The sequence below is a fragment of the Mauremys mutica genome, chromosome 20 (genome assembly GCF_020497125.1).
Source record: "Mauremys mutica isolate MM-2020 ecotype Southern chromosome 20, ASM2049712v1, whole genome shotgun sequence".
In the NCBI taxonomy this organism is placed as follows: Eukaryota; Metazoa; Chordata; order Testudines; family Geoemydidae; genus Mauremys; species Mauremys mutica.
In genome coordinates, this window is record NC_059091.1 from 7,439,703 (window position 1) to 7,466,888 (window position 27,186).

General features: G+C 60.6%; 1 protein-coding gene across 3 annotated transcripts; it reads right to left on the reverse strand.

Annotated features, from left to right (window-relative positions):
• Positions 1-1,724: 1,724 nt before the first annotated feature.
• Positions 1,725-25,775, reverse strand: CALCOCO1 (calcium binding and coiled-coil domain 1). Of its 3 annotated transcripts, XM_044995074.1 has the most exons (15): positions 25,715-25,775; positions 17,630-17,794; positions 16,571-16,673; positions 15,298-15,491; positions 14,609-14,767; positions 14,011-14,159; positions 13,388-13,478; positions 12,974-13,129; positions 12,005-12,259; positions 11,232-11,357; positions 10,867-10,962; positions 10,435-10,546; positions 8,136-8,350; positions 7,151-7,257; positions 1,725-4,654 (listed from the first exon to the last, which is right to left on the reverse strand). In XM_044995074.1, exons 2-15 carry the CDS (start codon positions 17,789-17,791, stop codon positions 4,450-4,452), a joined length of 2,130 nt encoding a protein of 709 aa, XP_044851009.1. In that variant the 5' UTR covers positions 17,792-17,794; positions 25,715-25,775; the 3' UTR covers positions 1,725-4,449. The 3 variants fall into 3 exon arrangements, with proteins under 3 accessions (XP_044851009.1, XP_044851007.1, XP_044851010.1); XM_044995072.1 differs by lacking the exon at positions 25,715-25,775 and having other exon boundaries at positions 17,630-17,800; XM_044995075.1 differs by lacking the exons at positions 12,974-13,129; positions 25,715-25,775.
• Between the last annotated feature and the right edge of the window lie 1,411 nt (positions 25,776-27,186).

The following is a 27,186-nucleotide window of genomic DNA, read 5'->3' on the forward strand; positions in this document are numbered from 1 at the left end:
GATGCCGACCAGCCCTGCCCGGGAGGGACCCGCTGCTGAGGAGAGGGGCTAGAGCTGTCTCCATGGCCCATTCTGCTCTCAGTGATGGGGGGGGGGGGCACTTAGCACCGGCTCATTGCAGACACTTACCCAATGACAACAAACCCAAACCGCACCAGCTCAGGCTGCCAGCCTGCCCAGAGGGGCACAGGTGGCACTTGGTACCAAGTGGGCCCAGGCACGCCAGGCAGAAGGCCCCTGCTGTCAGCCCTGCAGCCCCAGTGATATTTCAGGCCAGAAGGGGACGTTGTGAGTGGCTCTCCTGTATAATATGGCCGCTTGCAGACATTGACTCATCCACCACTAGGATGCGGCCACCCCTGGGGTGGGATGCAATGGCTTTAAACAGCAGCTTAGGGCCTGGAGTGGAGAAGCCTGCTGGGGAAGTGGCTCAGAGGCAGACAGGAATCCCCCATTGGACTCAGGCTCAGGATTAACTTTCCTGCTCCTGGGGGATTTTCTGGGACCCCCATTACCAAGTGTCAAGATCTCAGCTTTATGTTTCACCCCAGAGAGGACACCTCCAGGCAGCACAGCGCCCCCTAGGCCTGTGCTGGCTCTGCCCACCCTCTGAATTACCAGTGCGTCTTCCTGCAGCACCGGTGTAGACCAGGAAGATCTAGCCACCCACTGAGATTTTAAAGTCCATTTTGACCTTGTCCACAAACCCACAAGGAGGCAGCTTGGCCCAGTGGCGAGGTCGCTCAGGACTTTTGGGTTCTACTCCTAGCTCTGCCACTAACTGGCTGGATGACCTGGGCAAGTCCTCAGTTTCCCCACTCACCCACATCTGTTTAGATTGCAAGCTCTCTGGGGCAGGGACTGTCTCTTGCTCTGTGTCTGTACCGGGTTAGCACAATGGGACCCTGATCTTAGCCGGGACCTCTACACGTTTCCATAATAGTAATAAATCCATGCTAGGCAGGCTGGGATCTATGAGGCTGGGAGTCACGACTCCTGGCCTTCAGACCCGTCTCCTGAGGCTCAGTCCTTGCAGCTTCCTCTCATGCATCTGGTCCTGGCCGGTCACGGAGACAGGAGCACGGAGTCACTGGTTAGAGCTGGCGCCAACGAGACATGCCTGGGGTCATGCAGCTGCAGACCCCAGACATCCCGAGTCTCTGCCCCAAGTTCACTCCACAACAGAGTCTGTAGCCGCTGGGCCGTTGGCACCATCTGAGTATTGATTCCCTCCCTGTGGTCAGCAGGACTGCATTCTTACACTGCAGTGTGCAGATTGGCAATCTACTGCAGGCAACAATTCTGCCCAGTTGCCTGCAGACCGGCCTCCCCATGGGGGCCAGGGGGGATATGGAAGGAGAGCTCCGGAGGCAAAGCCTGCACCAGCCAAGGGAGGGGGACAGATCTTTGTTTCTAATACTCGCTGTCGTGTTTATCCCACCCTGCCTGGCTCCACCACAGCACCCAGCAGCATCCGCCATCGCGGCAAGAGGAACGTTTCCAATCCCAGGTGCTTCGGCTCCCTATCCGGCCTCGATCTCTGCCCAGGCATCGGCCTTACCCCGCTGCAGTTCTGGTGGCTTTTACCCCCATAAGTAAAAATCAGCCCGACTATCCTGGCAGAGCGTGGGAGGGCAGCGATCTCCCTGAGCCCGGCGGAGCGGCGCAAGGTTTTACAGTGCCCAATAAACCATAAATCAGGCAAAGCTTTGAAGAGACTGGATTTTATTAGAATAGCCAAGACATGTAATATAAATATATATACACACTATACATGGGCCGTGTGTGTGTGTATGTGTGTGTGAGTGTGTGTGTGTGTGTGCACGCACTGGTTTTTATTGCTCTGACGTTCGGGGGACCTTAGCTGTCTTTTTTTTTGAGGGGGGGGGGAACATTAAAAACAGGCCAGGGATGAGGTTGGGGAGAAGCAGGGACCAGCTGGACACATCAGAATCACCAACCACGGTTAGTTACAAAATGAAGAGCGTCTATAAACCAGTGATCAGAGCAGCAGCCTCATCTCCTGCATTCAAAAGGCACAATCATGAACTCTCATCCCACCCAGCCGACTGGCCGAGAATTCGGGGGCCAGCCGAAAGCCTGGCTTCTTTCTCCCTCCCCCTCAAGAAGAGGAGGGGGCAAATAGACAAGTCACAACAGTATTATATTTTCCAAAAAAAAAAAAAAAATATTAAAAGGAATTGCAACCGTGAATACAAAAAGCAAGTGCATGAGAATAATCCAAGGGGGGGGGCTTATGTACAAGGGGGTTGAACTGCCCCCCTCCCCCCGAAATCAAGCAAACCAACCGCAAATCAACACTAATTACTGAGCATGCTACAGCAAGCGGCTATGAGACGCAGAGACCCGGCGGAGGGGCCCCCTGAATCATGAGAATTAGAACAGTAATAATGGACGAGTCAGTTTAAAAAAAAAAGTGAAAATAAAACCATTTCAGGGGGAGTGTCAGGGCTCTGCCCTGCCTGCTGCCCCATCCAGGGGTCATGCCAGGGCTGGTGACCCTCCCCGCGTTGTCTCCCCAGTCAGGCTAGTGTTCCCTCCCTGCTGCTCCCAGGGATCATGTGAAGTCTGTGCATCTCTCCCCCCCACCCCCCCATGCTCCAGGGACCCTGTCAGCTCTCAAGTTGGCCAGCTGGGTCTTTGGACGTCTCCTCCCCATCCCGTCACACGGCACCAGGTGCCCAGAAGTTGCGGGGAGGAGGGGGCAGATTGCAGCAGAGAGCCGGGCCCGGGTACTGCCCCGGGAAATGCTGGCACAGAGGTTGGAGGATGCCATGGCAGTCATTCCTGAGTGACACCCACGTGGCTGGGATCCCTGGGGCGCCCCACAGGGCAGACGAGATTGGGATCAGGCCCGGGGCTGGGAGCGGCTCAGTTCCGGGCCAAGGGGATGCTGGGGCCAGGAGGCCGCTTGGCAGAAAAGGCAGCTGGTGAAACCCAGCCCCCAACCTGGGCTGGGACTGGACGGATACCCTGGTGTACACCGCTCACCCCCATGGTCACACACCTTTCCCCCCAGGTCATGGGTATCCACACACAGAGCTCTGGGCTCAGACCCCTTCGCACCCCCATACCCTGGGCGCTGCCCTGTGCCCTCCACCCAGTGCCCGGCTCAGCCCCACCTCCCCATGACCCTTCCCCATTTCCACCCCCTACCTGAGATCGCCGGGAAGGAAAGGGTTTCGGTGCATGGGGCTCTGGATCCGGGGGGCCCTCTTGGGCCGTTAACCCGCGGGGGAGGCAGTGGTGGCGGACGGCAGGAGCCGACGGAAGGCCCGTTGTGCCAATTACTTCTGCAGTTGACATTCTAAAAAATCGGTGGTTGTTGGCGGCGCGTTCCCAGCATTACCGGCTGGCTCTTGGTGCATGCCGGCGTCCTGCAGGGCTGAGCAGCGGCAGGCTCTGCCTGGTGCCCATGGATGGGGGGGCTGGGTCTCCTTGCCTCGCAGTCAGGGAAACTGAGTCCCGTGGGGGAACAGACCCTTATGACAGCGGCAAAATTCCCTAACCCAGCATGGAAACCAGTAGCCCAGCCAGAGGCCCAAAGGTTAGTTGACTGGGCCCAGGGGAGTGGAGCTGGGGGTGGGGCCAGGACCCCGGCACATAGGCAGGGGGCAGCTGCCTTTGGGATCTGGGAGGGGGTCTTGGGGAGTCCACGGGGGTGGGGGATCCAGGCCCCTTTTAGCCTGAACTATGGGGCAGCCTAACCCCCCTCAGCCCCCTCCCCAGAGCCCTGAGGGACCCAGGAAATCTGCCTTCCCTCCCCTGGGGAGGTGAGAGGGGACCACCTGGCCTCGCCTTCTCTGAACTGCCCCTCCACCCCCTGGACCTTCCAAAATCTGGTGCCCAGCAGTTCCCAACACCATGTGTCTGGAGCCCAGGGGGAAACATTGGGGGGCGGCGGGAAGACACGGCGTCCCTACGGCAGCCCCCCAGCTCCAGCCTCCCACCCCAGTAAGCCTTCCCCAGCTCTAAGCAATAGCCCCAGGTACCAGGAGGCAGATGGGAGTTGGGGCACCCCCTCCGGGGATTCCTATTGCCCTGACACAGAGCCCCCTAGCCAAGGGGTGTGTGAGCCGGCCCCCCCCTCCAACTGATAAGCGCTCAGCATCTGCATTGGCTGAACCCCATATTTGGGGGGTGGAAGCAACTCGCCCTATTTCACCCTAAGGCAGCAGGTTGGGGGCTGGAGATCTCAGGCCTACAGACCTGCCTGGGAATAGCCACTAGGGGACGCTAGTGCCCAGCTCCCCCATTCACTCCCTGCTCTTGGATGCCATGGAGGGCAGGAGGGGGGGTAAATCGCCCCCCGAGGATCGGGGGAGCTCCTAGGGGGTGTGCCGGGCTGGCAGTGCCTGACAGGAGGGTCCGGGGAGAGGCGGGGGGGCGTGACCCGAGGCTCAGGGCGAGGTGGGGGCGACGGGGGTGTCACTCGAAGGCGAAGGGGTCCTGGGCGCTGAAGAAGAAGTGGCTGTCGACGTGCTCCTCCAGCGCCTCCTTGTCGCACTCCAGGGGGAAGCGCTCCTTGCAGATGGGGCACTCCTTCCACAGGCCGGGGGACGCGGGCAGGTCCAGCGGGGAGGCGCCCATCCCGCAAGGGCCCAGATCTGACGGCTGGCGGCCTGTGATGCCGCTGCACGGGGGCGACAGAGACAGAGGGTCGGCACCCCTAGAGCTCGCCCCCCCCATGAGCGGGGCCCCGGCACCGTGCCCCCCGCCACCGGCCCTGCACTGAGGGCGCAGCCGGGCTGGGGGCCAGGGTTATTATGGGTTCCCCGCCTCCCGCTATTCCAGTTCTCCCCGCTCCTGATTCCCCCCCGTCTCTCTTTTTGCTCCTTCCCCGTTAGACTCTGCAGAAAACAGAGCAGAGGACCCTGCACAGGACCGGCCCCGCACCCCCACAGCGCAGCAGCCCCCCTCCCTTCTCAAAGGGGAGCAGTGGCCCCCTCAACCCAGAATTCCTTTTATTCCTACACCCCCGGCTCATCGCCTCTGCACACGGCACCCTGCGCCCACCCTGCCCTTCCCCCGACATCAGCATCCAACCCTGCCCCCCTCAACACGTCATCCCACCGCACCCCCTGCCCTCTCCTGACACCTCCATCCCATCCCCCGCATCCCTTCTGCCCTTCCCCCAACACCAGCATCCAACCCTGCCTCCCCCCAACATGTCATCCCACCGCACCCACCATGCCCTTCCCTGACGCTGCCATCCCTTCCCTTCTGCATCCCCCTGCCCTCCTCTGACACCTCATCGCATCCCCTCTGCCCTCTCCTGACACCCCATCCCATTCCCCTGCCCTCCCCTGACACCCCCATCCCAACCCCTCTGCCCTCCCCTGACACCCCATCCCATTCCCCCCCGCACCCACTCTGCCAATCCCCCAACACTGGCTTCCCTCCCCACCCTCCCACCATACCTCGATCCCATCCCCTCTGTATCCACCTGCCCTCCCCCAACACGCCGTCCCAGCCCCCCTGCCCTCCCCTGCCGCCACCACCCCATCCCACCCCACCCTTCCCGCGATGTCCCCATCCCACCCCACCCTTCCCCCAATGTCCCCATCCCGTCCCACCTGCAACCACTCTGCCCTCCCCTGCTGCCCCCATTCCACCTCTCTGCACTCAGCACCCTGCACCCAACCTGCCTTTCCTACTCCTGACACCCCCATTGCAGCCCGTCCCCCCCGCACGGGGGGCTGGGTGCACAGACCCCACCTTGCCTTGCAGCTGGGTGAGTCTATCTATTTCACTTGCAAATAGCCCCCCTCCTCCCCCGCCCGCCTCTGTCTGCAGGAGAAAGGAATCTAATGATGCTGAAAATTGATTCAGAAATGCCCTGACACGGCCGTACATCTCCCGGCTCCGCACCTGCCACTTTTATGGCCACTGGCTGTAAAAGTCATCGGCTCCCCGCGCCCACAGGGAAATTTATATATTTTTACTAAGAGGAGGCTTGGAAAGCTGCCCCCATCCCCCACTTCCCCTACTCCCCCAGCCCTGGTCCCCTGCATCCTCCTCCCCAGCCCCCCACTCTGCTCCCCTGCAGCCTCCTCCCCATCCCCTACTCTGCTGCCCTGCTCCCCTCCATCCTCCTCCCCAGCCCCCCACCCTGCTCCCCTGCATCCTCCTCCCCATCTCCCCACTCTGCTCCCCTTCATCCTCCTCCCCATCCCCTACTCTGCCGCCCTCCCCCGACCCTACTCCCCCGCCCCCCACCCTGCTCCCCTCCCCCACTCTGCTCCCCTTCATCCTCCTCCCCATCCCCTACTCTGCTGCCCTGCTCCCTTCCATCCCCTCCCCCACCCTGCTCCCCTCCATCCGCCTCCCCAGCCCCCCACCCTGCTCCCCTCCCCCCACTCTGCTCCCCTTCATCCTCCTCCCCATCCCCTACTCTGCTGCCCTGCTCCCCTCCATCCTCCTCCCCAGCCCCCCACCCTGCTCCCCTCCCCCCACCCTGCTCCCCTGCATCCTCCTCCCCATCTCCCCACTCTGCTCCCCTCCATCCTCCTCCCCAGCCCCCCACCCTGCTCCCCTGCATCCTCCTCCCCATCTCCCCACTCTGCTCCCCTCCATCCTCCTCCCCAGCCCCCCACTCTGCTCCCCTCCATCCTCCTCCCCATCCCCTACTCTGCTGCCCTGCTCCCCTCCATCCTCCTCCCCAGCCCCCCACCCTGCTCCCCTGCATCCTCCTCCCCAGCCCCCCACTCTGCTCCCCTCCCCCCACTCTGCTCCCCTTCATCCTCCTCCCCATCCCCTACTCTGCTGCCCTCCCCCTCCCCTGCTCCCCTCCATCCCCTCCCCCACCCTGCTCCCCTCCATCCTCCTCCCCTCCCCCTCCCCTGGTCCCCTCCATCCCCTCCCCCAGCCCTGCTCCCCTCCATCCTCCTCCCCAGCCCCCCACTCTGCTCCCCTCCATCCTCCTCCCCTCCCCCCACTCTGCTCCCCTCCATCCTCCTCCCCAGCCCCCCACTCTGTTCCCCTCCCCCCTCTGCTCCCCTGCATCCTCCTCCCCAGCCCCCCACTCTGCTCCCCTTCATCCTCTTCTCCATCCTCCTCCTTATGGGCAGGGCGAAGGAACAGCCCCCTGCTCTGCTGACCGGCCCCAGCGCGGCCAATCCCCCCTCACCTGGCCATCTCATAGAAGACGCTGCCCAGCTCGGGCAGCAGCAGACTGGCCTCTTCCCCTCCGCTCCGCACAGCCGCCATCAGCACGGCCTTCTCGTCCTCCGCCTCCTGCAGCGAAAGTGGGGGTGTGAGCGCTCCGGGGGCCAGAGTCCAGCCCCCACCCCCCAGCACTGGGGTTCCCCCTGCGCATAGACATAGTGATTGTGCCTCCCCCAAGCAATCGGGCTCCCCGGAAGAACAGCTCGGCTATGTGTCATAGGCCCTACACTGCTGAGAATGGATGGGGGGTGGGGGGTAGCCGTCCTCGGTCCTGCAGCTCCAGGGACCTTCCAGCTACTCCTGTCAGGGATGTGGTAGAGGGGAATGCAGGAGGGTTTGGGGGGCTGGCAGATAACCCCTCCTCCCGGGTGAAGCAGGCTCAGAGGCACCCTCAAAGCTGGGCTTTCTGTTCCCCAGGAAGGTGGGGGGCCCAGCCCCTCCTGCCAACCCAAACCCCACCCCATCCGCCTCCGGGCTTTAAGGTTCCAGGGAGCAGCATCTTGAAGTAGTGTGCAGTACTACGCGTGGTGGGTCCCTGGGCACGGCCACGAGAAACGGGATGGACAATAACTGGGCTCGATTCAGGGGCTCGGCCTGAGATGCCGCGGGGGCTACTGCTCACAGGAGGGTGAACTGAGTGGACTGGGGTGAGGGGGGGCTGCATCGTTGTCCCTGCCTCATTCTAGGGTGGATGTTCTGCGTGGGCCAGGGGGCCACTGTTGGCAAGAAAGAAATGGTCACAAGATGGGGCTGAAAGTCAGGACTCCTGGGTTCGATCCTTAGCTCCGGGAGGGAGTGTGGAATAGCGGGGTAGAGGACGCCAGGACGCCAGGGTTCTATTTCCACCCCGCCCCTGCTCGCTGTGTGACCGAGGGCAAGTCCCTGTGCCTCAGTTTCCCTCTCCACGCAGCACAGTGCTTGGGGGTCCTCGCCCCCCAGGGACTCACTGAGTCGGAGCTGTTGTCCTCGGTGGGCTGCTTGATCTGGGTGGTGATGGGGGCGGGCTGGCTGATCACCACCTTGTGCATGGGCTCCCGCAGGCACGGCGGGGTCTTGGTGCCTGCCCGGTTGTCGCACAGGCTGTAGGGGCTGAGCTGGGTGTGGATCCTCATGTCCTCGGGGGACTCGTCCTCCGAGTCCGAGAGTGGGGAGTCCAGGGAGCCTAGGGGGAGGGGAGGCCACAGGGTCACTTGGGCAGCCGGTGCCCCCCGCTGAGCAGGGCAGGGCAAAGGGGGGGAACCCTGCTGGGGAGAGGAGCCTGGGAACCACCAGCCCAGGGGGGTGTGGAGGTGGGGGGGAGTTCTTGGGGGAGGAGCCGAGGGACAGCTGGCACTGGCAGAGTGTTGGTAACTCCGGGGGGCAGCACTACTCTTCTGGGTGCGGGGGAGTGGCACAGGGCGGTGTCGGGGTGGGAGGGGGGGGGCGAGTGGAGAGCGGGGAGGGGGGGTCCCGGGGCAGAGAGGAGGTAGTTGGGGGCAGAGCAGGGGGGGATGAACAGGGGTTACAGTGAAGGGGTAACCATCAGGGGTGCCGGGGCTCGGGGTGAGGCAGTGAAGGGGTAGGGAGGTAACGGGGGTGGGAAGATGGGCGGGATGGGGGTGGGGAGATAACATGGGTGGGGAGATGGGGTGGAGGCAACGGGCGTAACAGGGGTGGGGTGGGGAGGTAACAGGTGGGAGGATGGGGGTGAGGGGATGGAGGTAACGGGGTGGGGGGCTGGGGGAGAGGTGACGGGGGAAACAGGGGTGGGGTGGGGAGGTAACGGGGTGGGAGGATGGGGGGGATGGGGTTGGGGAGGTCACAGGGGTGGGGTGGGGAGGTAACAGGGGTGGGAGGACGGGGGGGATGGGGTTGGGGAGGTAACAGGGGTGGGGTGGGGAGGTAACAGGGGTGGGAGGACGGGGGGGATGGGGTTGGGGAGGTAACAGGGGTGGGTGGACGGGGGTGATGGGGTTGGGGAGGTAATGGGTGGCGTGGGAAGGTAACGGGGTGGGAGGACGGGGGGGATGGGGTTGGGGAGGTAACGGGTGGGGTGGGAAGGTAACGGGGTGGGAGGACGGGGGGATGGGGTTGGGGAGGTAACAGGGGTGGGGTGGGGAGGTAACAGGGGTGGGAGGACGGGGGGATGGGGTTGGGGAGGTAACAGGGGTGGGGTGGGGAGGTAATGGGGTGGGAGGACGGGGGGCTGGGGCTGGGGAGGTAACAGGGGTGGGGTGGGGAGGTAACGGGGTGGGAGGACGGGGAGGATGGGGAGGTAACAGGGGTGGGAGGACGGGGGGATGGGGTTGGGGAGGTAACAGGGCTCAGGTAGGAAGGTAACAGGGGTGGGAGGATGGGGAGGATGGGGAGGTAACGGGGTGGGAGGACGGGGGGATGGGTTGGGGAGGTAACATGGGTGGGAGGACGGGGGGATGGGGTTGGGGAGGTAACAGGGGTGGGGTGGGGAGGTAACAGGGGTGGGAGGACGGGGGGATGGGGTTGGGGAGGTAACAGGGGTGGGAGGACGTGGGGATGGGGTTGGGGAGGTAACAGGGGTGGGGTGGGGAGGTAACGGGGTGGGAGGACGGGGGGATGGGGTTGGGGAGGTAACAGGGGTGGGGAGGGGAGTAATAGGGGTGGGAGGACGGGGGGATGGGGTTGGGGAGGTAACAGGGGTGGGGTGGGGAGGTAACAGGGGTGGGAGGACGTGGGGATGGGGTTGGGGAGGTAACAGGGGTGGGAGGACGTGGGGATGGGGTTGGGGAGGTAACAGGGGTGGGGTGGGGAGGTAACGGGGTGGGAGGACGGGGGGATGGGGTTGGGGAGGTAACGGGGTGGGAGGACGGGGGGATGGGTTGGGGAGGTAACAGGGCTGGGGTGGGAAGGTAACAGGGGTGTGAGGACGTGGAGTATGGGGAGGTAACAGGGGTGGGAGGACGGGGGGATGGGGTTGGGGAGGTAACGGGGTGGGAGGACGGGGGGATGGGGTTGGGGAGGTAACAGGGGTGGGGTGGGGAGGTAACGGGGTGGGAGGACGGGGAGGATGGGGAGGTAACAGGGGTGGGAGGACGGGGGGATGGGTTGGGGAGGTAACAGGGGTGGGAGGACGGGGGGATGGGGTTGGGGAGGTAACAGGGCTGGGGTGGGAAGGTAACAGGGGTGGGAGGACGGGGAGGATGGGGAGGTAACAGGGGTGGGAGGACGGGGGGATGGCTTGGGGAGGTAATGGTTGTGGTGACAGGGCTGAGGGGACGGGGTGTTACGCACTCAGCACCGTCGCCGCTGCCTCCTCCTCCTCGGCCGCCGTCACCTCGCTCCACTTCTCGTCAGCCACCTTCTCCAGCCGCTCCTCCAGCTTGCGGGCGTACTCCAGCAGCTCCTGGGGAGGGGAAGCCGCCGGGGTCAGGATCGGCCCCACCTGCGCCCCGGGCACCAGGCCATGGGGAGATCGGGTGGGGATCCGGGGGGGCAGGGTCTTTGCCTGCCCCCACCCACTGCCCAGGCTGCAGGGCCCCTGCCTGACCCCAGGGCACCGCCCAGCCCCTATGCAAGGAAGGCCCTGATGGGGGCAGGGAATGTGGCTCATGTCGCCCCCTTCTGGCAGTTCCTTGGCCCCCGCTGGAGCCTGGGCCAAGAGCTGTTACCCGCCCGGCTCCGGGGTTCAGCCCCCTTTGACCTCTGACCCCGGCTGGCACCAACCTGTTTCTCCTCCTGGAGCTGCTCCTTCTCCTTCTCAGCCACCTTCAGGGCCGCGCGCAGCTCCTTGAGCTCCCGCCTGCTCTCTGACAGCTGCACCTGGGGTGGGGGGAAGGGGGCACAGGAGCGTGAGAACTGCCCCCCTGCACCAGCCTCGGGAGCGAACCTCCATACCCCAGGCACCTGATCCCCCCGAACCCACGAGTGCCCCAATCCCTCCTCCTATGGGGCAGGGCGCCCCCTAGCACCCATGTGCGGCTTTCGGGGCAGGGCCTCCCCATCCCAGCTCTGATTCCTCCCCCTTAGAGGGCAGAGAGTGGGGCTCCCCTCTGTCCCAGGGGCAGTGCCCACCCCCCTACTGGCCTTACCAGGCTGGAGTCCCTCTCGTGGGACAGTTCAGATTTCAGCGCCTGCTTCTGGGCTCGCTCCTCCTGCAGGTTCTTCTCCAGCTTCAGCACCTCGGCACTCAGCTTCAGGATCTTGTCCTTCTCCGCCTGCAAACGGCACAGGGGGCGCTCATGGGGGCCGGCCCTCGCCTGCCGTGGGGAGCCCAGCTCATCTCCCTAGCTAGGCTGGGATGGCAGGACTACACATACCTAGTGCGGTGCTAGGGGGCGCTGCGCGGCAGGGAGCAGGGTGAGAGGCCCAACAGGGGGCGCCCTCACCTCGCAGCTAGTGCTGGCCCCAATGCGATGCTAGGGGGCGCTGTGCTGCAGGAAATGGGGCAGGGGGCTCAGCAGGGGGCGCTCTCCTCTCTGATAAGAGGTTTAGGGGGTTCTGGGAGCAGGGGGATTAGTACAGGGTATTCTCCCCTCATGCTGTGCTTCAAGGAGCTCAGTAGGGGGCGCTCTCCCCTCAGCCAGTGCCCACCCCAGTGCAGCTCTAGGGGGCACTGTGCTGAGACATAAACCAAGTTCTGAGCCTTGTGTGGGTCACGACAGGGGGACTTTTCCCAAGGCCTGGACATGCTCGTCCCTGCTCCCTGTCCACCGGTCCCTGAGACAAGCCCAGCTAGGGGATGCGCCTTCATTTCCTATCCTAAACGGTTGAGCACTGGCAGTACCCCACCCCAGAGGTGGCTGCACCCCGGCAGCGGATGCAGCCATTCCAGTGAGAGGCCCAGCGGGGTGGGGGTTGGCACCTCTATGCTGTGCAGCAGGTTGCTCTTTTCCTTCCACCACTGGCCTTTTCCCTCCTTCCATTTCAGGGTCATGTCCGCCAGCTTGATGTTGGTTTCGGCTGACTCCAGCCGGCTCTTGTGCAGGTCCGAGATAGTCCGGTCCCGGATGGAGGAGGCGCTGGCCAGCTCCTCCCCAAGCAGCACCACTTTCTGCTGGCTGGCGGCGAGGAGGTCCTGGGTGGAGCGGAGCTGCTCACACAACGCTTCCAGCTGGGCCTGCGGGGGAAGGCAATGGGGGTGGGAGGGTCGGAAATAATGAATGGGATGGAAGAGGCCAGCTGGGCTCTGCCCCTGCATCCCAGCCCCAAACACAGCGACAAGGGAGCAGCTGATGGCATTTAAAAGACTGTTAAAATTCTTTGCTATTAGCATGTGGAACTCCCTGCAACAGGATGTTATCAAGGCAAACTGCTCAGTGAGCTCTGTGAGGTGCAGGGTAGCTCTGAGGTCTGTGCGCCAAAGCCAAGCTGGAAATAAGCCAGGGTCAAATCCCATTAGGGCTGATGCAGGCCTTCCGAGGAGCCGGGAGATTTCCCTCCCGGCAGAGATCTTCGAAATCCTGCTCCAGGAGGGCGCCAAAGATCCTGTGGCGTTTTTCACGAGAGTGGGGTTTGGGCTGCTGCTTCTTGGTAAAATACTATTCTGTTACTCTCCATGCCCCAGAAGTGGCTGCCTTTCAGGAGTCGGTGGGAAAAGAACCCAGAAGTCCTGGCTCCCTGTCCTCACCCCTAGAACACACACAGGCACCCGCAGCAGGGAAAGAGAACCCAGGAGTCCTGGCTCCCATCCCCCTGCTCTAGCAGCGACACCGCCCTAATCCCCTCTTTTCCAGGGAAAGGGCTGGTGAACGCACACACCCAAGCAGGGGGAGGGGGGAGCGGAGGCTGCGCCATGGCACCGAGGGGGGGGCCCCCCACCCCGGGCACTCACCGTCCTCTGCTGCGCGGCCGCCAGCTTCTGCTGCAGCTTGCTGATGTCCTCCTGCAGCACCAGGGCCTGCGACACCTTCTCGCTGTGCCGGGTCTTGGCCAGCAGCAGGTCGCAGGCCAGGTTCCGGCTCTCCTGCTCCGAGGCCTGCAGCTTGACCTGGGGGGGGTGGGGGTGGGGGACATGATCCTCACGTGCCGGCCCAGAGACTCCTGGGGGGGCGGGGATGGGACCCACCTCCCTTCCCTCTGGGTGCCCCCTGGGGATGGGGGAACCCTGCCGCTCTCCATATGTATGGGGTGGGACCCCCACTCCTGTGTGTGTCTGAGGGGGAGGGGAGGGACCCCCGCTCCTCTGCTCACCCCAGCTAGCTCCACCACCAGCAAGTCACCCCTACAAGCCCCGCCCCGGGCTCACCTGGTAATGCTCCTTCTCGGCGTTCTCCTCCTTGAGCTGGTGGTGGATCTGCTCCTGCTCCCGCACCAGGGACTTCACCGTGTCCTTCATCCTGGGAGGGGGACGGGGGGACGACAGACAGGCAAGGTGAGCCCCGGCTCGGCTCAGGGCACAGCTACAGCGGTGCAGGGGCGGGTGAGGCGCAGCGGGGGGGCCGGGCAGACCCACTGCAGCCTGCCGGCCCTTCCGCGACGCTGCCGGGCCAGCACCCCAGGGCGTCTACCACCCTGCTCCCCAGAGCCCAGCACAGCGCCCCCTATGGCACTAGCCCATTCTCACTCAGGGCGAGAGCCCCCCGAACAGCTGGCCTCACCCCCTTCCCACAGGACCCTGGGTTCGGCCTCGGCGGTCACCCATCCGAGCGCTGCCCAGGTCCAACCCTGCTTAGCTGGCTGGATGAGATCACAGGCCCGGACCCATCCCGACGAGTCATGGGGGGATGAGGCCACCGTCCTTCCCACTGGGCCAAGCCAGAGCCCTGCCGCCGCCTCCCCCACACCCGCCAGTCCAGCCGGGTCACAGCACTGACCCTCACTCCCGTCCCCCTCCCCAAGCCTGCTGACCCCCCGCCCACTGCTGCTCACCTGTCCAACTCCACCTCCTTCTGCAGCACCTTCTCGCTCAGGGCCTGAACGTCCTCCTCCAGCTCCTGGATGCGGTCCAGCTGTCCCGCCTGCTGCCGGCTCAACGCGTCCCGCTCCTCCATCACGGCTGCATGGGAGCTCGAGAGATCCTGGGAGAGGCACCGCCAGGCGGGGAGGGGAGGGGTGAGCCGGGATCAGGAACATGGGAAGCCCCGACCCGTCTCCCGCCTGGGATCAGCACAGAGTCTGGGTGCTCTGGCAAGGGGCAGGGAAGCCCAGGGGCCCCCCAAATCGGAGAGTCCCTTTGGAATCTGGGGTAAGACAGTGGGTAGCAGGGAACACAAGGAGGAATATGGGGGGTCCCCTCCTAGGTGGGCATCTCCAGGGAGGCAGCCCAGCACAGTGGCCTGAGCAAGGAGCTGGGAGGCCTCATTCACCTGCCCGCGTGCCTCAGTTTGCCCCCAGTGTGATGGGCAACGGCCCAGTCCATGGGGATGGCACTGGATCCTTATCAACCCAGGAAGCGGGGTGGTGGGGGACTCAACCCAGTGGCTGCTGCCCCATAGGGCCCGGTGCCTGCAGGAGGCACCCCACGCACCTTGTACTGCTCCGCCAGCTTGGTGTGCTCATCCCGCATGGTGCCCAGAGCCTCCTCCAGCTGCTCGATCCGGGCCTGCAGCTCCTTCACCTCCTCCTCCAGCCGCAGCTTCTCTCGCAGCAGCCTGCTGTGCTCCTGCTGGCTCTCCTCCAGCTGGTTCTGGGGGGGGGATGGGACCCACAGGGACCGGCACCGTTAGTACGGACCGAGGGGGCAGGCACTGCGCTCACCCCAGGCCCCCAGGACATTGCAGGGCGCACAGGCAGGCCAGGGGTTAACTCAGCTGGGCGGAGCAAGAGACGGTTAGTGGGGGCTCTTATCACAATAGGGAGGTGTTCTGAAGGGGCAGAGCTGCTGGAGGGCGGGGCCAGGGCTAAGCTCCGCCCCATTTCCCAAGGCAGTTGTTACTGCCTGCCCTGCAGGGAGAAAAGCCTGGCAGGAGGGGAGGGGTTTGAGTTGACTGGGACATGGCCAGGTGCCCTCTTGGGCAAAGCAACAGCTGATCCCGCCTGTTGCCCTCCATCTTGTGCATTGGGTGAGCTCACAGCCTAACCGGGGCCAGGGGAAACTGAGGCACAAATCTGTGACGTGACTTGCCCAAGGCCACTGGCAGAGCTGGGACCAGAAGCCAGGTCTCCGGGCATCCAATCTGGTGCTCTACCCACTAGGCAATGCTGACCCCTCATTACCTGCAGCAGGGTGGCCTTGGGCACCACCAGCAACATATCCATGTTGCCCTCGTCATCCTCCTCCAGCGTGACGAGCTCGTCCATGGGCCGGGGCTCGCTGAACTGGAAGGGGCTGCTCTGGCCGCGCACCTCGCCACGGCGGTCCACGTAGCGGAACTGGTACTGCTGGGCCCCTGGCTTGGGTAGGTAGCTGGCTGCAGCAGGACAGACACGGCCCAGCATCAGATGACTCTGCCCCACCACTGCTACGGCCTTGCCAGGAAGCTGACTGCCTCCAGGTGGGGGCTCGGATGCCCCATAGTCTGGGGCTTGGTCTGATCCCTGGCTCTCCCGTGACCCATCTTGTCCCCAGCTACCGCCCCGAACTCCTGAGTCCTGGCACCAGCGTGGTTGGTACCATGGCCGAGTGGCTGGCAAGTGCCTTGTCAGCAGACCACGTTGGTCACAGAGGTGCTGCCCCCCAGCCAGTGTGCCGCCTCCTGGCCTTGAGCCTAGTCTGTGTGGCCTGCTCTGGCCTGGCCTCTCTGACAACCAGCGGGTAGCGCCAAAGGCCGACGGTGGCCTGGATGCTCGTTCCATCATGGGCTGCTCGGAAACCTGCCATCCCATTCCAGTCCCAGCCTTGCTCCTACCCCCCGGCTGCCTCCTGCACCCCTTCCTAGGATCCTCTCTGCTTTACCCACTCCCGTCCCAAGCTGCTGACCCTGGGGTCCCATGGGAAGCCCCCGTCCCAGTCCTCAGCCCCACACGCGATGTCAGGGCCAAGCTGCGTGAGCCCTCCCCACCCACTGCTGCCTCCTCAATGCCCCCTGTAGTAACGGCACCAGGAGGCGTCAGGGAGCATTTGGCTTGCAGCTGCTGTGGCATGAGGTCATGGCCGCACCTGGAGGCCGGACGCCACGCGAGATGGGCCCAGGGGCCTGATCTGGTGCAGAGGGTGGGGATACTAGACTGGATCGGCCCGTGGGTCTGATCCAGCAATGCAAGGCGATATTGGGCTAGATGGGCCCACTGGCATGACCACGTCTATCAGGGAGGCCGGGATACCGGGCTAGAGGGGCCCTTGGTCCGACAAGCCACGGCAAAGCCTCCATAAACCAAAACCTCAACCAGGGCTGCCATCCCTTCAGACCGTTGCTCCGGCAGCTCACTGACGGACACCCCCCACTCTGATTTCACCCTCCTGCAACCCCCACGCACGTAATCGACGCACCGCGCACTCCCCTACCCACCCCGGAGCTCCCCCCCGCACCCCTGGAGCTTCCCAACCTACCATGGAACTGGACACTGGAATGGACGGGTGCCCCTTCCACACCTCCGTCGGGCACCACACACCACACGAAGGTGTAGTAATCCCGCACGGACGAGGCCTCCACCTGGACAGACAGACGCAGGCAAGAAGGTGTCTGAGGAACCCCTGGCATTAGCTGAGCGTTTCTCTAGCGCTCATCAAGTGCCAGTGTCACTGTCCTCATCAGGGGAGGGGGGGGTTGGGAGGGGCTATCAGCAACACTAAGCTACCCACTAAGCCCGGGCTCTGACCCAGGTTTGAGCCAAAGCCCTGCTTCCGTCCACACACAGATCTGTCCGACTCGGGGCACCAAGCACTCAGGACTCCTATGACCCTGCTGGGGTGGGGGTGGGTCAGAGCCCAGGCTTGTCATTTTGCAGTGGGGAGGCAGCAGAAAGCGGCAGACCCGAGTCAAAGGTCCACAGCGAGACCCGGATCTGACAATTGTAAGCCCAGGTTTTACCATGCAGCATGGATGCTCAAGTGTGGGCTCGGAACTGCTGAAGCCTCGAGCCTGGGTCTGCAGCGCAACTCACCCTACGATGATAATACTGCCTGGCTGTTACACAGCACAGGAGGGCAGTATCATTCCCCTGCCCGCCTCTGTTTTACAGATGGGGAAACTGAGGCGCACGGCGGGGAAGTGACTTGCCCAAGGCTGGCCATCAGGAATAGAACCCTGGTCTCACCAGTCCAGGCCAGCGCTCTAGCCATTAGGCCACGCTGCCTCATTTTGCTTTTGCATGCAGGGAAAAGCAGGAGGCTTGTGGGTGAATTTCAAGGTGGCCTGCAAAAGTAGGCCCCTCCTCTCATGTGCACGCTGCGGGCTCAGCGCAATGGGACAGCAGTGAACGCAATAGGAGGGGAAGCCTCTACCCCAGGTGATGAGGCCAGTCAGACACCCTGCGCCTCTCCATCTCAGCCTAATTCACTGTCTGATCAGAACACTTGCCATGCTGCCGCCCCTCCACCCGGGGCAAAGCTACAGGGGAGACCCCAACTAACGCATCCAGCTCCCACCCGCCTCTCTCTTCCCAGTACCTTGAATATCCCGATCCAGTCGCGGGCTGATGGCTTCATGCTGGGAGGCAGGGTGTAGTGGCACTCGACCTTGGTGTTGGGCACGTAGGTGCGGGCTACGTTGAGGAAGGCCATGGTAGGGTGGGGCTGTGCCTGCGACTTGCTAGGAGACACCTCCTCCATCCTCTTCATCAGGGTGGAAGGTGAAGAAGGAAGAAGGACAGTGTGATAGTCTGTAACCCAATGTTCACCCTTTATACAAGACTATGATAAATTCTGTACAAAGTATGCCTTGTGCGGTATCACTCAAAAACTCGTAATTTGCTGACCATTATTGTCCTGGTAAAAAGTGTGTGACAACACTGTATGTAAAGTTATACAATTCTACTGTATGACATTGCAGAGACATGTTCCAAGTTTAGAAAGTCAGCCACAGACCAGTTCCAGAAAGACAACAGGCAAACTGACGCCTCAGCTAGGTGTCAACAAAATCAAATGGATCATCACCTGGTTAAGTGGCCATTCTTTGACAGGAAAAAGGGTGCGAGTGAGAAATTTACATTTTGGCAAAGAAAGCGCTGGAGGTTCCCATCTCCTGCTGTCTCCTGAACCTCAGCTGGAGATGATTCTCAAAGAAAAAGAGAACTGTCAGAAAGGGGAAGAAACTCCCCGAAAGATTTCTCCTTTCGTCTCTACTCACAGCATCAACAATACTTGAAGGACAAAGGAAGGGATCCTGGCAGAAAGGAATTCAGCCAGTGAGGCTGCTAGAACATGTAGGGACAGAGACTTTTGCTTTGAAATCACTTAGTTTAAGTTAGACGTTAGTTGTGTTTTATCTTTAATTTCTTTGTAACCAATTCTGACTTTTATGCCTCGTTACTTGTAATCACTTAAAATCTATCCTTCTGTAGTTAATAAACTTGTTTCATTGTTTTATCTAGACCAGGGTGCTTGGACTGAAGTATTTGGGAAACTCCATTTGAGATACTGGGGTTTGTGCATACCGTTTTCTATTAATAAAATGATGGACTTTATATGAGTTCGTGGTGTCCAGGAGAGAGCTGGGCACTACAGGACGCACATTTCGGGGGGAAAGTCTGGGACTGGGAGTTTGTTGGTGTTGCTCTGCAGTGTAGTTCACGGGTGGTTGGCTGTACCCTTGCAATGTAGCTGTGAGTGATTTACATGTGTGAGCAGACGAGGAGCGGTTGCTCTCACAGCAAAGCCGTGTAAAAGGCACCTCAGATTGGAGAATTGAGGAGACACAGCTGCTCAACAGTCCAGATTGTACCCTGGGGAATGTCACAGGTGGGAGCGAGAAAAGTGATGGGGAAGGGGCAGGATGGGAAAATCCCACCCTGGACCAGCCTGGGATGCCCTGAAAGTCACTGCTTCCCTCCATGCCACGGATACATCCACAGAACTCAGCACTGTGGACACCTCATGGGCATGGATGCATTTAGCTTTCCAGCCTGCAGGAGGTAGGGCACTGCCACTGTCTCTATTTTACAGAGGTTCTTGGGCACACAGCGAGTCCATTTCAGAGCCGGGAATTGAACCCAGGAGTCCGGACACTCAGGCACCTTTCGGGCTGGACCCCCCAAGACCCCACACATTTCAGACAGAAAGGGACCTTTGTCTAGTCTTTTAACTCTGGTTAGTGTGCCACTAAACTAGGTCTCAGGGCACTTGGGTTCTGTTCCCAGCTCTGCCACTGACCTGCTGTGTGACCGTGGGCAACTCCCTCCCTCTGTGCCTCAGTTTCTCCTTCCATCCTGTGAAATCTTTGGTGCAAGGATGGTGGCTTGCACCTAGACAAATAACCTTGGCCGGGGTCTCTAGGAATTAATGCAAATCCATTGACAAAAACAGTTCAGATTGCCCCGTGGTGCCCCATGCCCATCCAGCAAAACGCAGACTTCTGACAGCCAGGAAACCCGGAGTCAAGGTACACACCAATGTAACCTTAACTCTGCCCTTTCTAAGTGATGGCCCAGGGTGCCCACAAGACACGTACTTGCACTCTGCCTTTGCAGCTCGTGCCCATCGCTCAGGGAAGAAGCATGCACCAGCTGCAGCACAGAGTCCAATGCCGTCTCTTAGCCAAGGTGAAACTTGTGTCCAGGTGGACTGGACTGAACGGGTGCTGCCTATGCCCACTCCATGCCCGTATACGGAGCCTCCACCGCAAAACCAACCCCACACCCGCTGTATTTTACAACCTTTCACCATTGCACACAAGACCCCCTCAAACACAACACTGTCACTCACCCATCAGGCCATGCCCACCCCACCCTCGTACCCCACCTCGCTGCTGTCGCCCCCCATGGCTAGAAGACCCCTGTGCCCTGCTGCTGACACATGCTTCCCAGCTCAGCACTGGAGTGAGACAAACGGTATCTCTCAGGATGCATGTGCACCGTTTTCCCATCCTCACACACGTGGGGCGAGGCATGGACAGAGGGGCTCAGAATCTCTGAGGGAAAGGGCACCCCCATATCGCCCCCCATCACAATCACAGCTCTGCTCAGCTTCTCTGGATAATTCCTCCACCATTCCATGTAGCTCCACCTAACAACAGCGAGCACAGCTGGAGCGCACACAGATAATTCCTACTGGCTACCGCCAGCTTTGGAGGGGCAGAGTTAAGGCCGCGTTGGGGCGTCCCTTCACATTGCCTTTTCTGGTTGTCCGAGGTTTGAGTTCTGCTGGACGGGCACGAGACCCAACAGGCAACCTCAGCTCTGGGTTAACCAATTTTTTGTCCGTGAATTTCCTTGTTTCCCAACCAGAAAGAGAAACATTTTTGGTAGGAGTCAGTGGTCAGGCAGGTCATTATAGCTGTCCCTTAAATTTGCAGCCAGCTAGCAAGGAGGCTATGTGATCCTAAGAGCTCCTGTCCCCTTTGGCACAGAACCATGGGTTGTATTGTGAAATGTCTGGAGGGGGGGAGCTGCTAACAGGGCAGTGAGAGAAATCTCATCCCTGGCCCAAAAACTGACCATTTTATTCCGTGGTGGTTTAGTTACAGTAGCTTTATGCAGTGCACTCATTCTCCTCCTCACATCAGGTAGCGCCCCCACCCTCATTTCCAGCTTTCCCTCCCCGTCCCGCCCCACGAAGCCATTCAGGACCATTCCTCAGCATGTGAGAAGCCACGAGCATGTAAGAAATGTGTTCTACATGTGTCACAAGCAGCTGCTTATGGGAGGGCCACACATTTCTCAGCTACAACTACACCAAACTGGGCCCCTGCCAGCCGCCCCTCCAGCTGCTCCCCCTGCTCTGACGAGGCTCCTGGCTCGCCCAGCCTCCACGCTGGCCCCCTGGCCAGCCCCACACAAGGGTGCTGTCACCTTAACTTTGAATTGTCCGATTTTCAGAGATTTCAATGTGTGGCATAGTCAGGACCCCTCCAGAACCTGACTCACATTTGGGGGGGGGGGAGCAGGGAGAGGGGCTCAGACCCCTTAGTACAGCAGGGCCCCCAAGATCCTGGCACACACACATGGGGGGAGGGCAAGGAAAGGGGCTCGGTCCCCTCATCCCAGAGGGACAGGGTTACTGGATCCCGGCCCACACATGGGGGCCACGGGAGGGGCTCAGATCCCTTAGAACAGCAGGACCCCCAAGAACCCAGCACACACGGGGGTAGAAAGAGGGACTCAGACCCACTCAGAGGAGCAAGCTGACATCCCCCTCCCAAGATCCTGGTACACACATAGGGGGGAGAAGGTGGGGCTCACATGCTCCCAGATCCCTAGTCATTCCATTTACCCTACCACTCCCCCACGTCTCCCCTCCCCATGGCCCACCCCTCCCCCTCCCCGGAGCCCCCAACCCCTCTCCGCTCCCTGCCACCCATCCCCATATATCCCATGATTCCCCTTCCCCAGCACTCTCCCAACCCCTGGCCTGGCGCAGCAGCATTCACGTGTCATTCCTTTTCCTTTCAAAAAGAGTTTGGGCCCCTTCTCAGGTCTCTGCTGGCCTCGGATTAAGTTCCCAGCCGTAACAGAAACCCTTCGACAGAGGCAGACAGTTGCACCCGGCCGGTAATTCGTCCTCAGATATCTGCCAAGGGCAGCTTTCAAAGCTGCAATACCTGGAGGGTGGCTCAGGGTCACAACCCGTCCCCTCGACCCACCAAGTCCCGCGCAATCACTACGGCTGGAAACCGTCTTTCTGCACGTCACATTTCAAGAGAATCCAAGCGAGCATTTGACTTGGAACAGTCGACCTTTAACCACAGGGGTTCTCAGCTTTAACCGCAGGAGCTGGGCCTTTCACCCATGGATCTCAAAGCTCTTTACAAAGGAGGTCAGCATCAGTCTCTTCATGTTACAGATGGGGAAACTGAGGCACAGAGCCGGGACGGGACTTGCCCAAGGTCACCTAGTTGGCCGGGTCTCCGAGTCCCAGTCCGGTGCTCTAGCCACTAGGCCCCAGAAAATGTGGCCCTACGGACCCAGGTGATGTTTGCCGCTGCACTGGGGGAGCAGATGGGTCTACTGCCCTCGGCACGGATGCTCTGGCACAAGGGGAACCGCACTGGCTTTAAGAAACGCTGCTGCGCAGTGAGAGGAAAACACGACCCCCCACCTCCCCCACCAGCTGGCCTACCAGCAGTATCTGGGTCTCATCCTGCCTCTCCAGCATCAGATCCCAAAGTGCTTTACAAGCGGCATATACCAGGATCGCTCTGATTGCTGCCCGGGTGCGGAGCCCACAACGGACACACCACACGGCAATAGAGAAGTGGAGTCTCCAGTGTTACCCACTCTCATGGTTTTGTCATGATAATGACTGTTTTCCTTAAAGCCCCAGCTCCTGGAGTGACGGGGATACATGCTGATTTCAGCCTTTCTTAAAGAAAAAGAACGTTTTCAGCCCTCGTGGCAGTGGAGAAAGCTTCAAAATGTGACCCCAGTGCACCTTAAAGGTTCAAAAAGCAGAAGGCAAATGAAAAGAACCCCAAAGCTCTTATTTGTACATAAATCTCATGATTTTTGGTAAGCCTGACTCATGATGTTTGAACATTTGGGGTTGGCGATACTGAGGCTCGTACCCAGCTGGGGAACACAGGGAAGGGGGATGCACGGACGCACGTTGAAAGCCCCGGCTCTTGTGAAAGTGGCTGCAGGCATAGGCGCCGACTCCGTGGGTGCTCCGGGGCAAAAATTAGTGGGTGCTCTGCACCCACTGGCAGCCAAGCTCCCCTCACCCCGTCTACCCCTCCTCCTCCTCCCCCCGAGCGTGCCGCGTCCCTGCTCCTCCGCCTACCTCCCAAGCTTCCCGCCTGGCTGCCGCCAAACAGCTATTTGGCGACGTTAGCATGCTCTGGAGGGGGCGGGAGGCAGGAGTGGGAATGTGGCAGGGAGGGGGGAGAGTTGGGGCAGGGACTTTGGGGAAGGGGTGGAGTGGGGATGGGGCCGGGGGGGGGTGTCAAGCACCCAGAGGAAAGAGGGGACGTCGGTGCCTATGGCCGCAGGATGCTTGGCGACCGCAAAAGAGCCAGGCCCTTGATTTCACATCTCAGCTGGAAGCTCCAGCACCTGGCTGGGGCATCGGTTCAGGACAGCTTAGAGTACTTTGGGGTCTTTGTAGGCTAGTGCAACCGGCTCTTGGTCCATGACTGGGCCTCCTAGGTGCTACCTAGGGTGACCAGATGTCCCGATTTTGGGGTCTTTTTCTTATATAGGCTTCTATTACCCCCCATCCCCATCCTGATTTTTCACATTTGCTGGCTGGTTGGTGCTACCACAACACAGAGATAAGAACAGCACCCCTTGCTTTATCACTAGTATCATTTCCCTCAGAAGCCTGGGTTTTTCTGGAGGATCTCCCCTCCAAGCACTGTACAGGCCCAATACTGCTTAGCTTGCAAAACACAGCAGGGACAGAACACCACGTCAGGGCAGCAAGTTAGGCATAGGGAGAGAGACATGCTGGTCCTGTCTACACAGCAGCTGCAATTAACTCAGCAGCTAGAACACAAATTGTCTAGTAAGCTCCATGGCCAGGGTGAGGTTGCGTCTACACTACAAGTTAACAATGTGGTAACAGCCAAGAGACTCACACACACAGCACTGATGGGACTGTAGACATCTTCAAAGGGGTTCACTGCAAAGGCAGAGCACAGGGGGGTGACCAGGCACCCCCATTTCCTCTCTGGACGAGTCAAAATCCTCGCTCAATGATCCCATGCGACAGAGGCGCCCTGTAACTTGGTGCCTTCCCTGCCATCATTAGACTCTCCCGCACACTGGCGCCCACGTGCAGTGATCATACGTGGTGAGTGTCCCAGTACATCTGAACGAGATCCCCAAAGTGCGCCTGCACCAATTATAATCCCCGGTGCAGGCACGCCTGGGCGGAAGATCTGCTGGGAAGCAGCGTGGCCTAGTGGATACAGGACAGGATTAGCACTCTGGGGATCTGGGCTCTAGTGCCAGCCTTGTGTTAGTCATGGCCTCGCTGTGCCTCAGTTTCCGCATCTGTAAAATGGGGATAATGAGGCTGACCTCCTTTGTAAAGCACTGTAAGACCCACTGATGATAAGAGCTAGGTATTAACATTAGCTCCTCTATAGAGTCCTGCTATTACTAACTTCCTCTGACATAAAATGAATCTCTGAGCATCTTGAGGTTGGCAGGGTGGCGCTGTGGCTAGAGCGTGGAATTAAGGCAGAACACCTGGCTTCTACTCCTAGCTCTGCTGTGTGACCTGGGGCAAGTCACTTCCCCACCCGGAGCCTCTGTTTCCACTCCCACCCTTTGCCTATGGAGACGCTGAGCTCTTTGGGGCAGGGACCATCTCTTTGTGACTACAACAGGGCCCTGATTTGGCTTGGAGCCTCTTGGCCTTGCTCTCCTGGGAATCCTGCACAATCACCGCTAAAAAGCGCTCGTGGCCTGGGCGAGACACCTCCTGATCGGCCCCACAAGCCCAGACAGCGCACGGGCTGGCGTGGGACCTCCTGGCCATCATCCAGCCAAGTGCCTGAAGCTACATTCCTTTCCCCTCCCAGGAGTCTGCTGCTCCAGTTGTGCCGAGCCAGCCAAGGTGCAGCCATGTGCAAAACAAATCCCAGCAGCTGCCATCCATCCTCTCCGCTCACCTGGCTGCCAGGGACAGGGGGAGGATTCCTTGAAGCTTGCACTAGGCAAGCAGGGCGCACCAGCCTTATGCAAGGCCGGTTCCAGGAAGAGACAAGGAAAAACCACCTCCCAGCTTGGCAAGAGAAGAAAAGACTTACATCCCCAGCGGGTTTCGGGGGAAACTCTTCCCATTTCTCTCCCCCCGTCCCTGGCCCCTGCCCTTCTCGCCCAGAATAAAAGGCTTTAAAAAAATCAAACGGCTCCAAACCAAAGCGACAAAGGAAACTCGTGTTCGGAAACCCAAAGCCACAAGCGTGCTGGGGAAGGAAGCTGCACGGTGGGGGTGGGGGGGGGGGGGATGGACTTGTGCGGGGGTGGTGAAGCTCGTCCTGATGCACCAGCCTCAGGTGCAAATACAGGCATGGGAGAGATTCCTCGCTCTTTAATGCCACGGGGGTGGCTAATCTCTGGGTTGCCCGGGCCAGGGGCATCCGGGGAGGGGGTCAGCTCCAACCAGGCAAACAGCAGAGCCGGGCAGGTCGCAGGCCTGACCCAGCAGCCAGGGGAGATGGGGGTAAAGCAGTGGAAGGGGGGGGGGAAGGAAAAGGGGCTGACAGCTGGGGCAGGGGTTCCATCTCCTGGGCTGCCCCCTGCCAGAGGAGAGGGATGGCCCCACTGCCCCCCCCCCCCTGCAGCAGGGAGCCCAGCCTCCCAAGGCCTCGAAGCACAGGCCAAGCAAGCCTGAGATCAGGGGGCTGCTGGACTCCGGGGTACCCTGGCTAGAGGCACAACCCTCTCGAGAGGCGAGTACTGCGGGGGGGGGGGGAGCACGGATCGCCCCCAGGGAGCCCCTGGCACGAGGCTGCACGGTGCAGAAACCCCTCTCCAAAAGCCCAGACCCACCCCCTCCCCCAGGCAGCAGCAGAGGAAGGAGGCAGGGGGGCAGGGGCCTGAGGGGAGGAGAAAAGCAGAGGCGCCCCATTAGATAAAGAAGGTCTCTTACCCTACAGAGCAATCAGCTGTTCCACTAACCTTTTACCAACAACAAAAACACCACTCAGCCCAGCAGGGGGCGGGGGGAAGGGGAGCCCCGGGGGATGCTGGGAGTTGTAGTTCCCTCTGGCTGCCTGGCGCTAGGCTGGAGTAGGAGAGGAGACTGCAGCTCCCAGAGAGCCCTGGGGCGAGGGAGACAAAGCGCCTCCTGGCCGGGGAGTCTGGGGAGTGTAGTTTGCGCAGGTGGGAAGTCCAGGCAGAGTATGGGGCAAGGGGACTTCAACTCCCAGGGTGCACCGGGCTCGCAGGGGCCATGGAGGCATTGGGTATTATTCAGAGAGGAGTCAGGTTTCAAGTTGTTCAGGGCAGAGCCATACTCGGCTGGGAGATCGAGCGGCCCCTGTCCAGCTGGGATGGGCCCTGCAGGTTATTGCCCGACACGCTGTCCCTGCCCTAGTGTGATGCAAGAGCAAACAAAAGCTGCACACACACACACACAGTGCAAAACAAACTCAGCACGCACAGTGCACCCGCAAACGAAATGCACACACCTTGCAAATCTAAGCAAAATGCACACCCCATTGCAACAGCCAACGCCAAACAAAAAGTTGCCCGCACCAGGTAACACAAAGTGGCATGCACCAGGCAACGCAGTCAATATGCAAAAGGCAACACTGAACAACAGTCGCGCAGACAACACAACACCAAATGAAATGTACACACGCAACACCAAACAAAAGCTGCACACATCAGGCAACAAAAACGGAACCCACAAAACGCAATGCAATACAAACTGAACACAATGCAACATCAAACGAGCTGTAGACCCAAATTGAACAGACGCTGCAACACCGAAGAAAAGTTGGACCCACAATGCAACAGCAAGCAAAAGCTACGTACACAAGGTGCACACATGTGAACATCACAATGCAGCACAACAGTTGTCTAGCAGTTTAGTAACTGTATTTCGCCAATGTATCGCAGAGCTAATATGGGTATTTTCTCTACCAGATTCAACACACAGCCCCAGAGAAACCACTGTCCCCGGTATTGCTAACCTCAAGAGATCAAAAATCATGAGTGGGGCCCAACAATAATGAGATTTTAAAAAAAACCTACTGTGTTTTTCTGGTCTCTCTTTTTTGATTGTTGAACTCCCTGTGGCCATCCCCCGCATGTGCGTGGCCGTGCGTGTGTGTGTGTGTGTGTGACAATTAGTGTCATTCACTCTCTCCAATTTATCAGGGCAGGAGATTTTGGCCCCTGCTGCAGATGCTCTCTGCCCCTCCCCTGCCCAGCAATTAATTCCAGCCCAACCTCCAGATCAATCCTGTCCCTTACCCCCACATCGACCCAGCCCCCATCCAGCCTCCCGGCTGTTCCTCCTACGGGTCTTTACCCCCACTCTCCCTAGCTGGGGCCATGGTGGCAGCAGGGTCTCCTTTTCCAGGCTGGGTGTTGCAAGGGAATCATAGAAGATTA

Excerpts from the sequence above, each read along its gene's own strand:
- CALCOCO1 (XM_044995072.1), bottom strand. The coding sequence starts at position 17,800 with ATGAAGAGGATGGAGGAGGTGTCTCCTAGCAAGTCGCAGGCACAGCCC. Across the intron at positions 13,130-13,387 it reads CCGAGAAGGAGCATTACCAG|GTCAAGCTGCAGGCCTCGGA; the intron begins GTGAGCCCGGGG and ends CACCCCCCCCAG. Across the intron at positions 11,358-12,004 it reads ACCTGCTGCACAGCATAGAG|GCGGAGAAGGACAAGATCCT; the intron begins GTGCCAACCCCC and ends TGCCGTTTGCAG.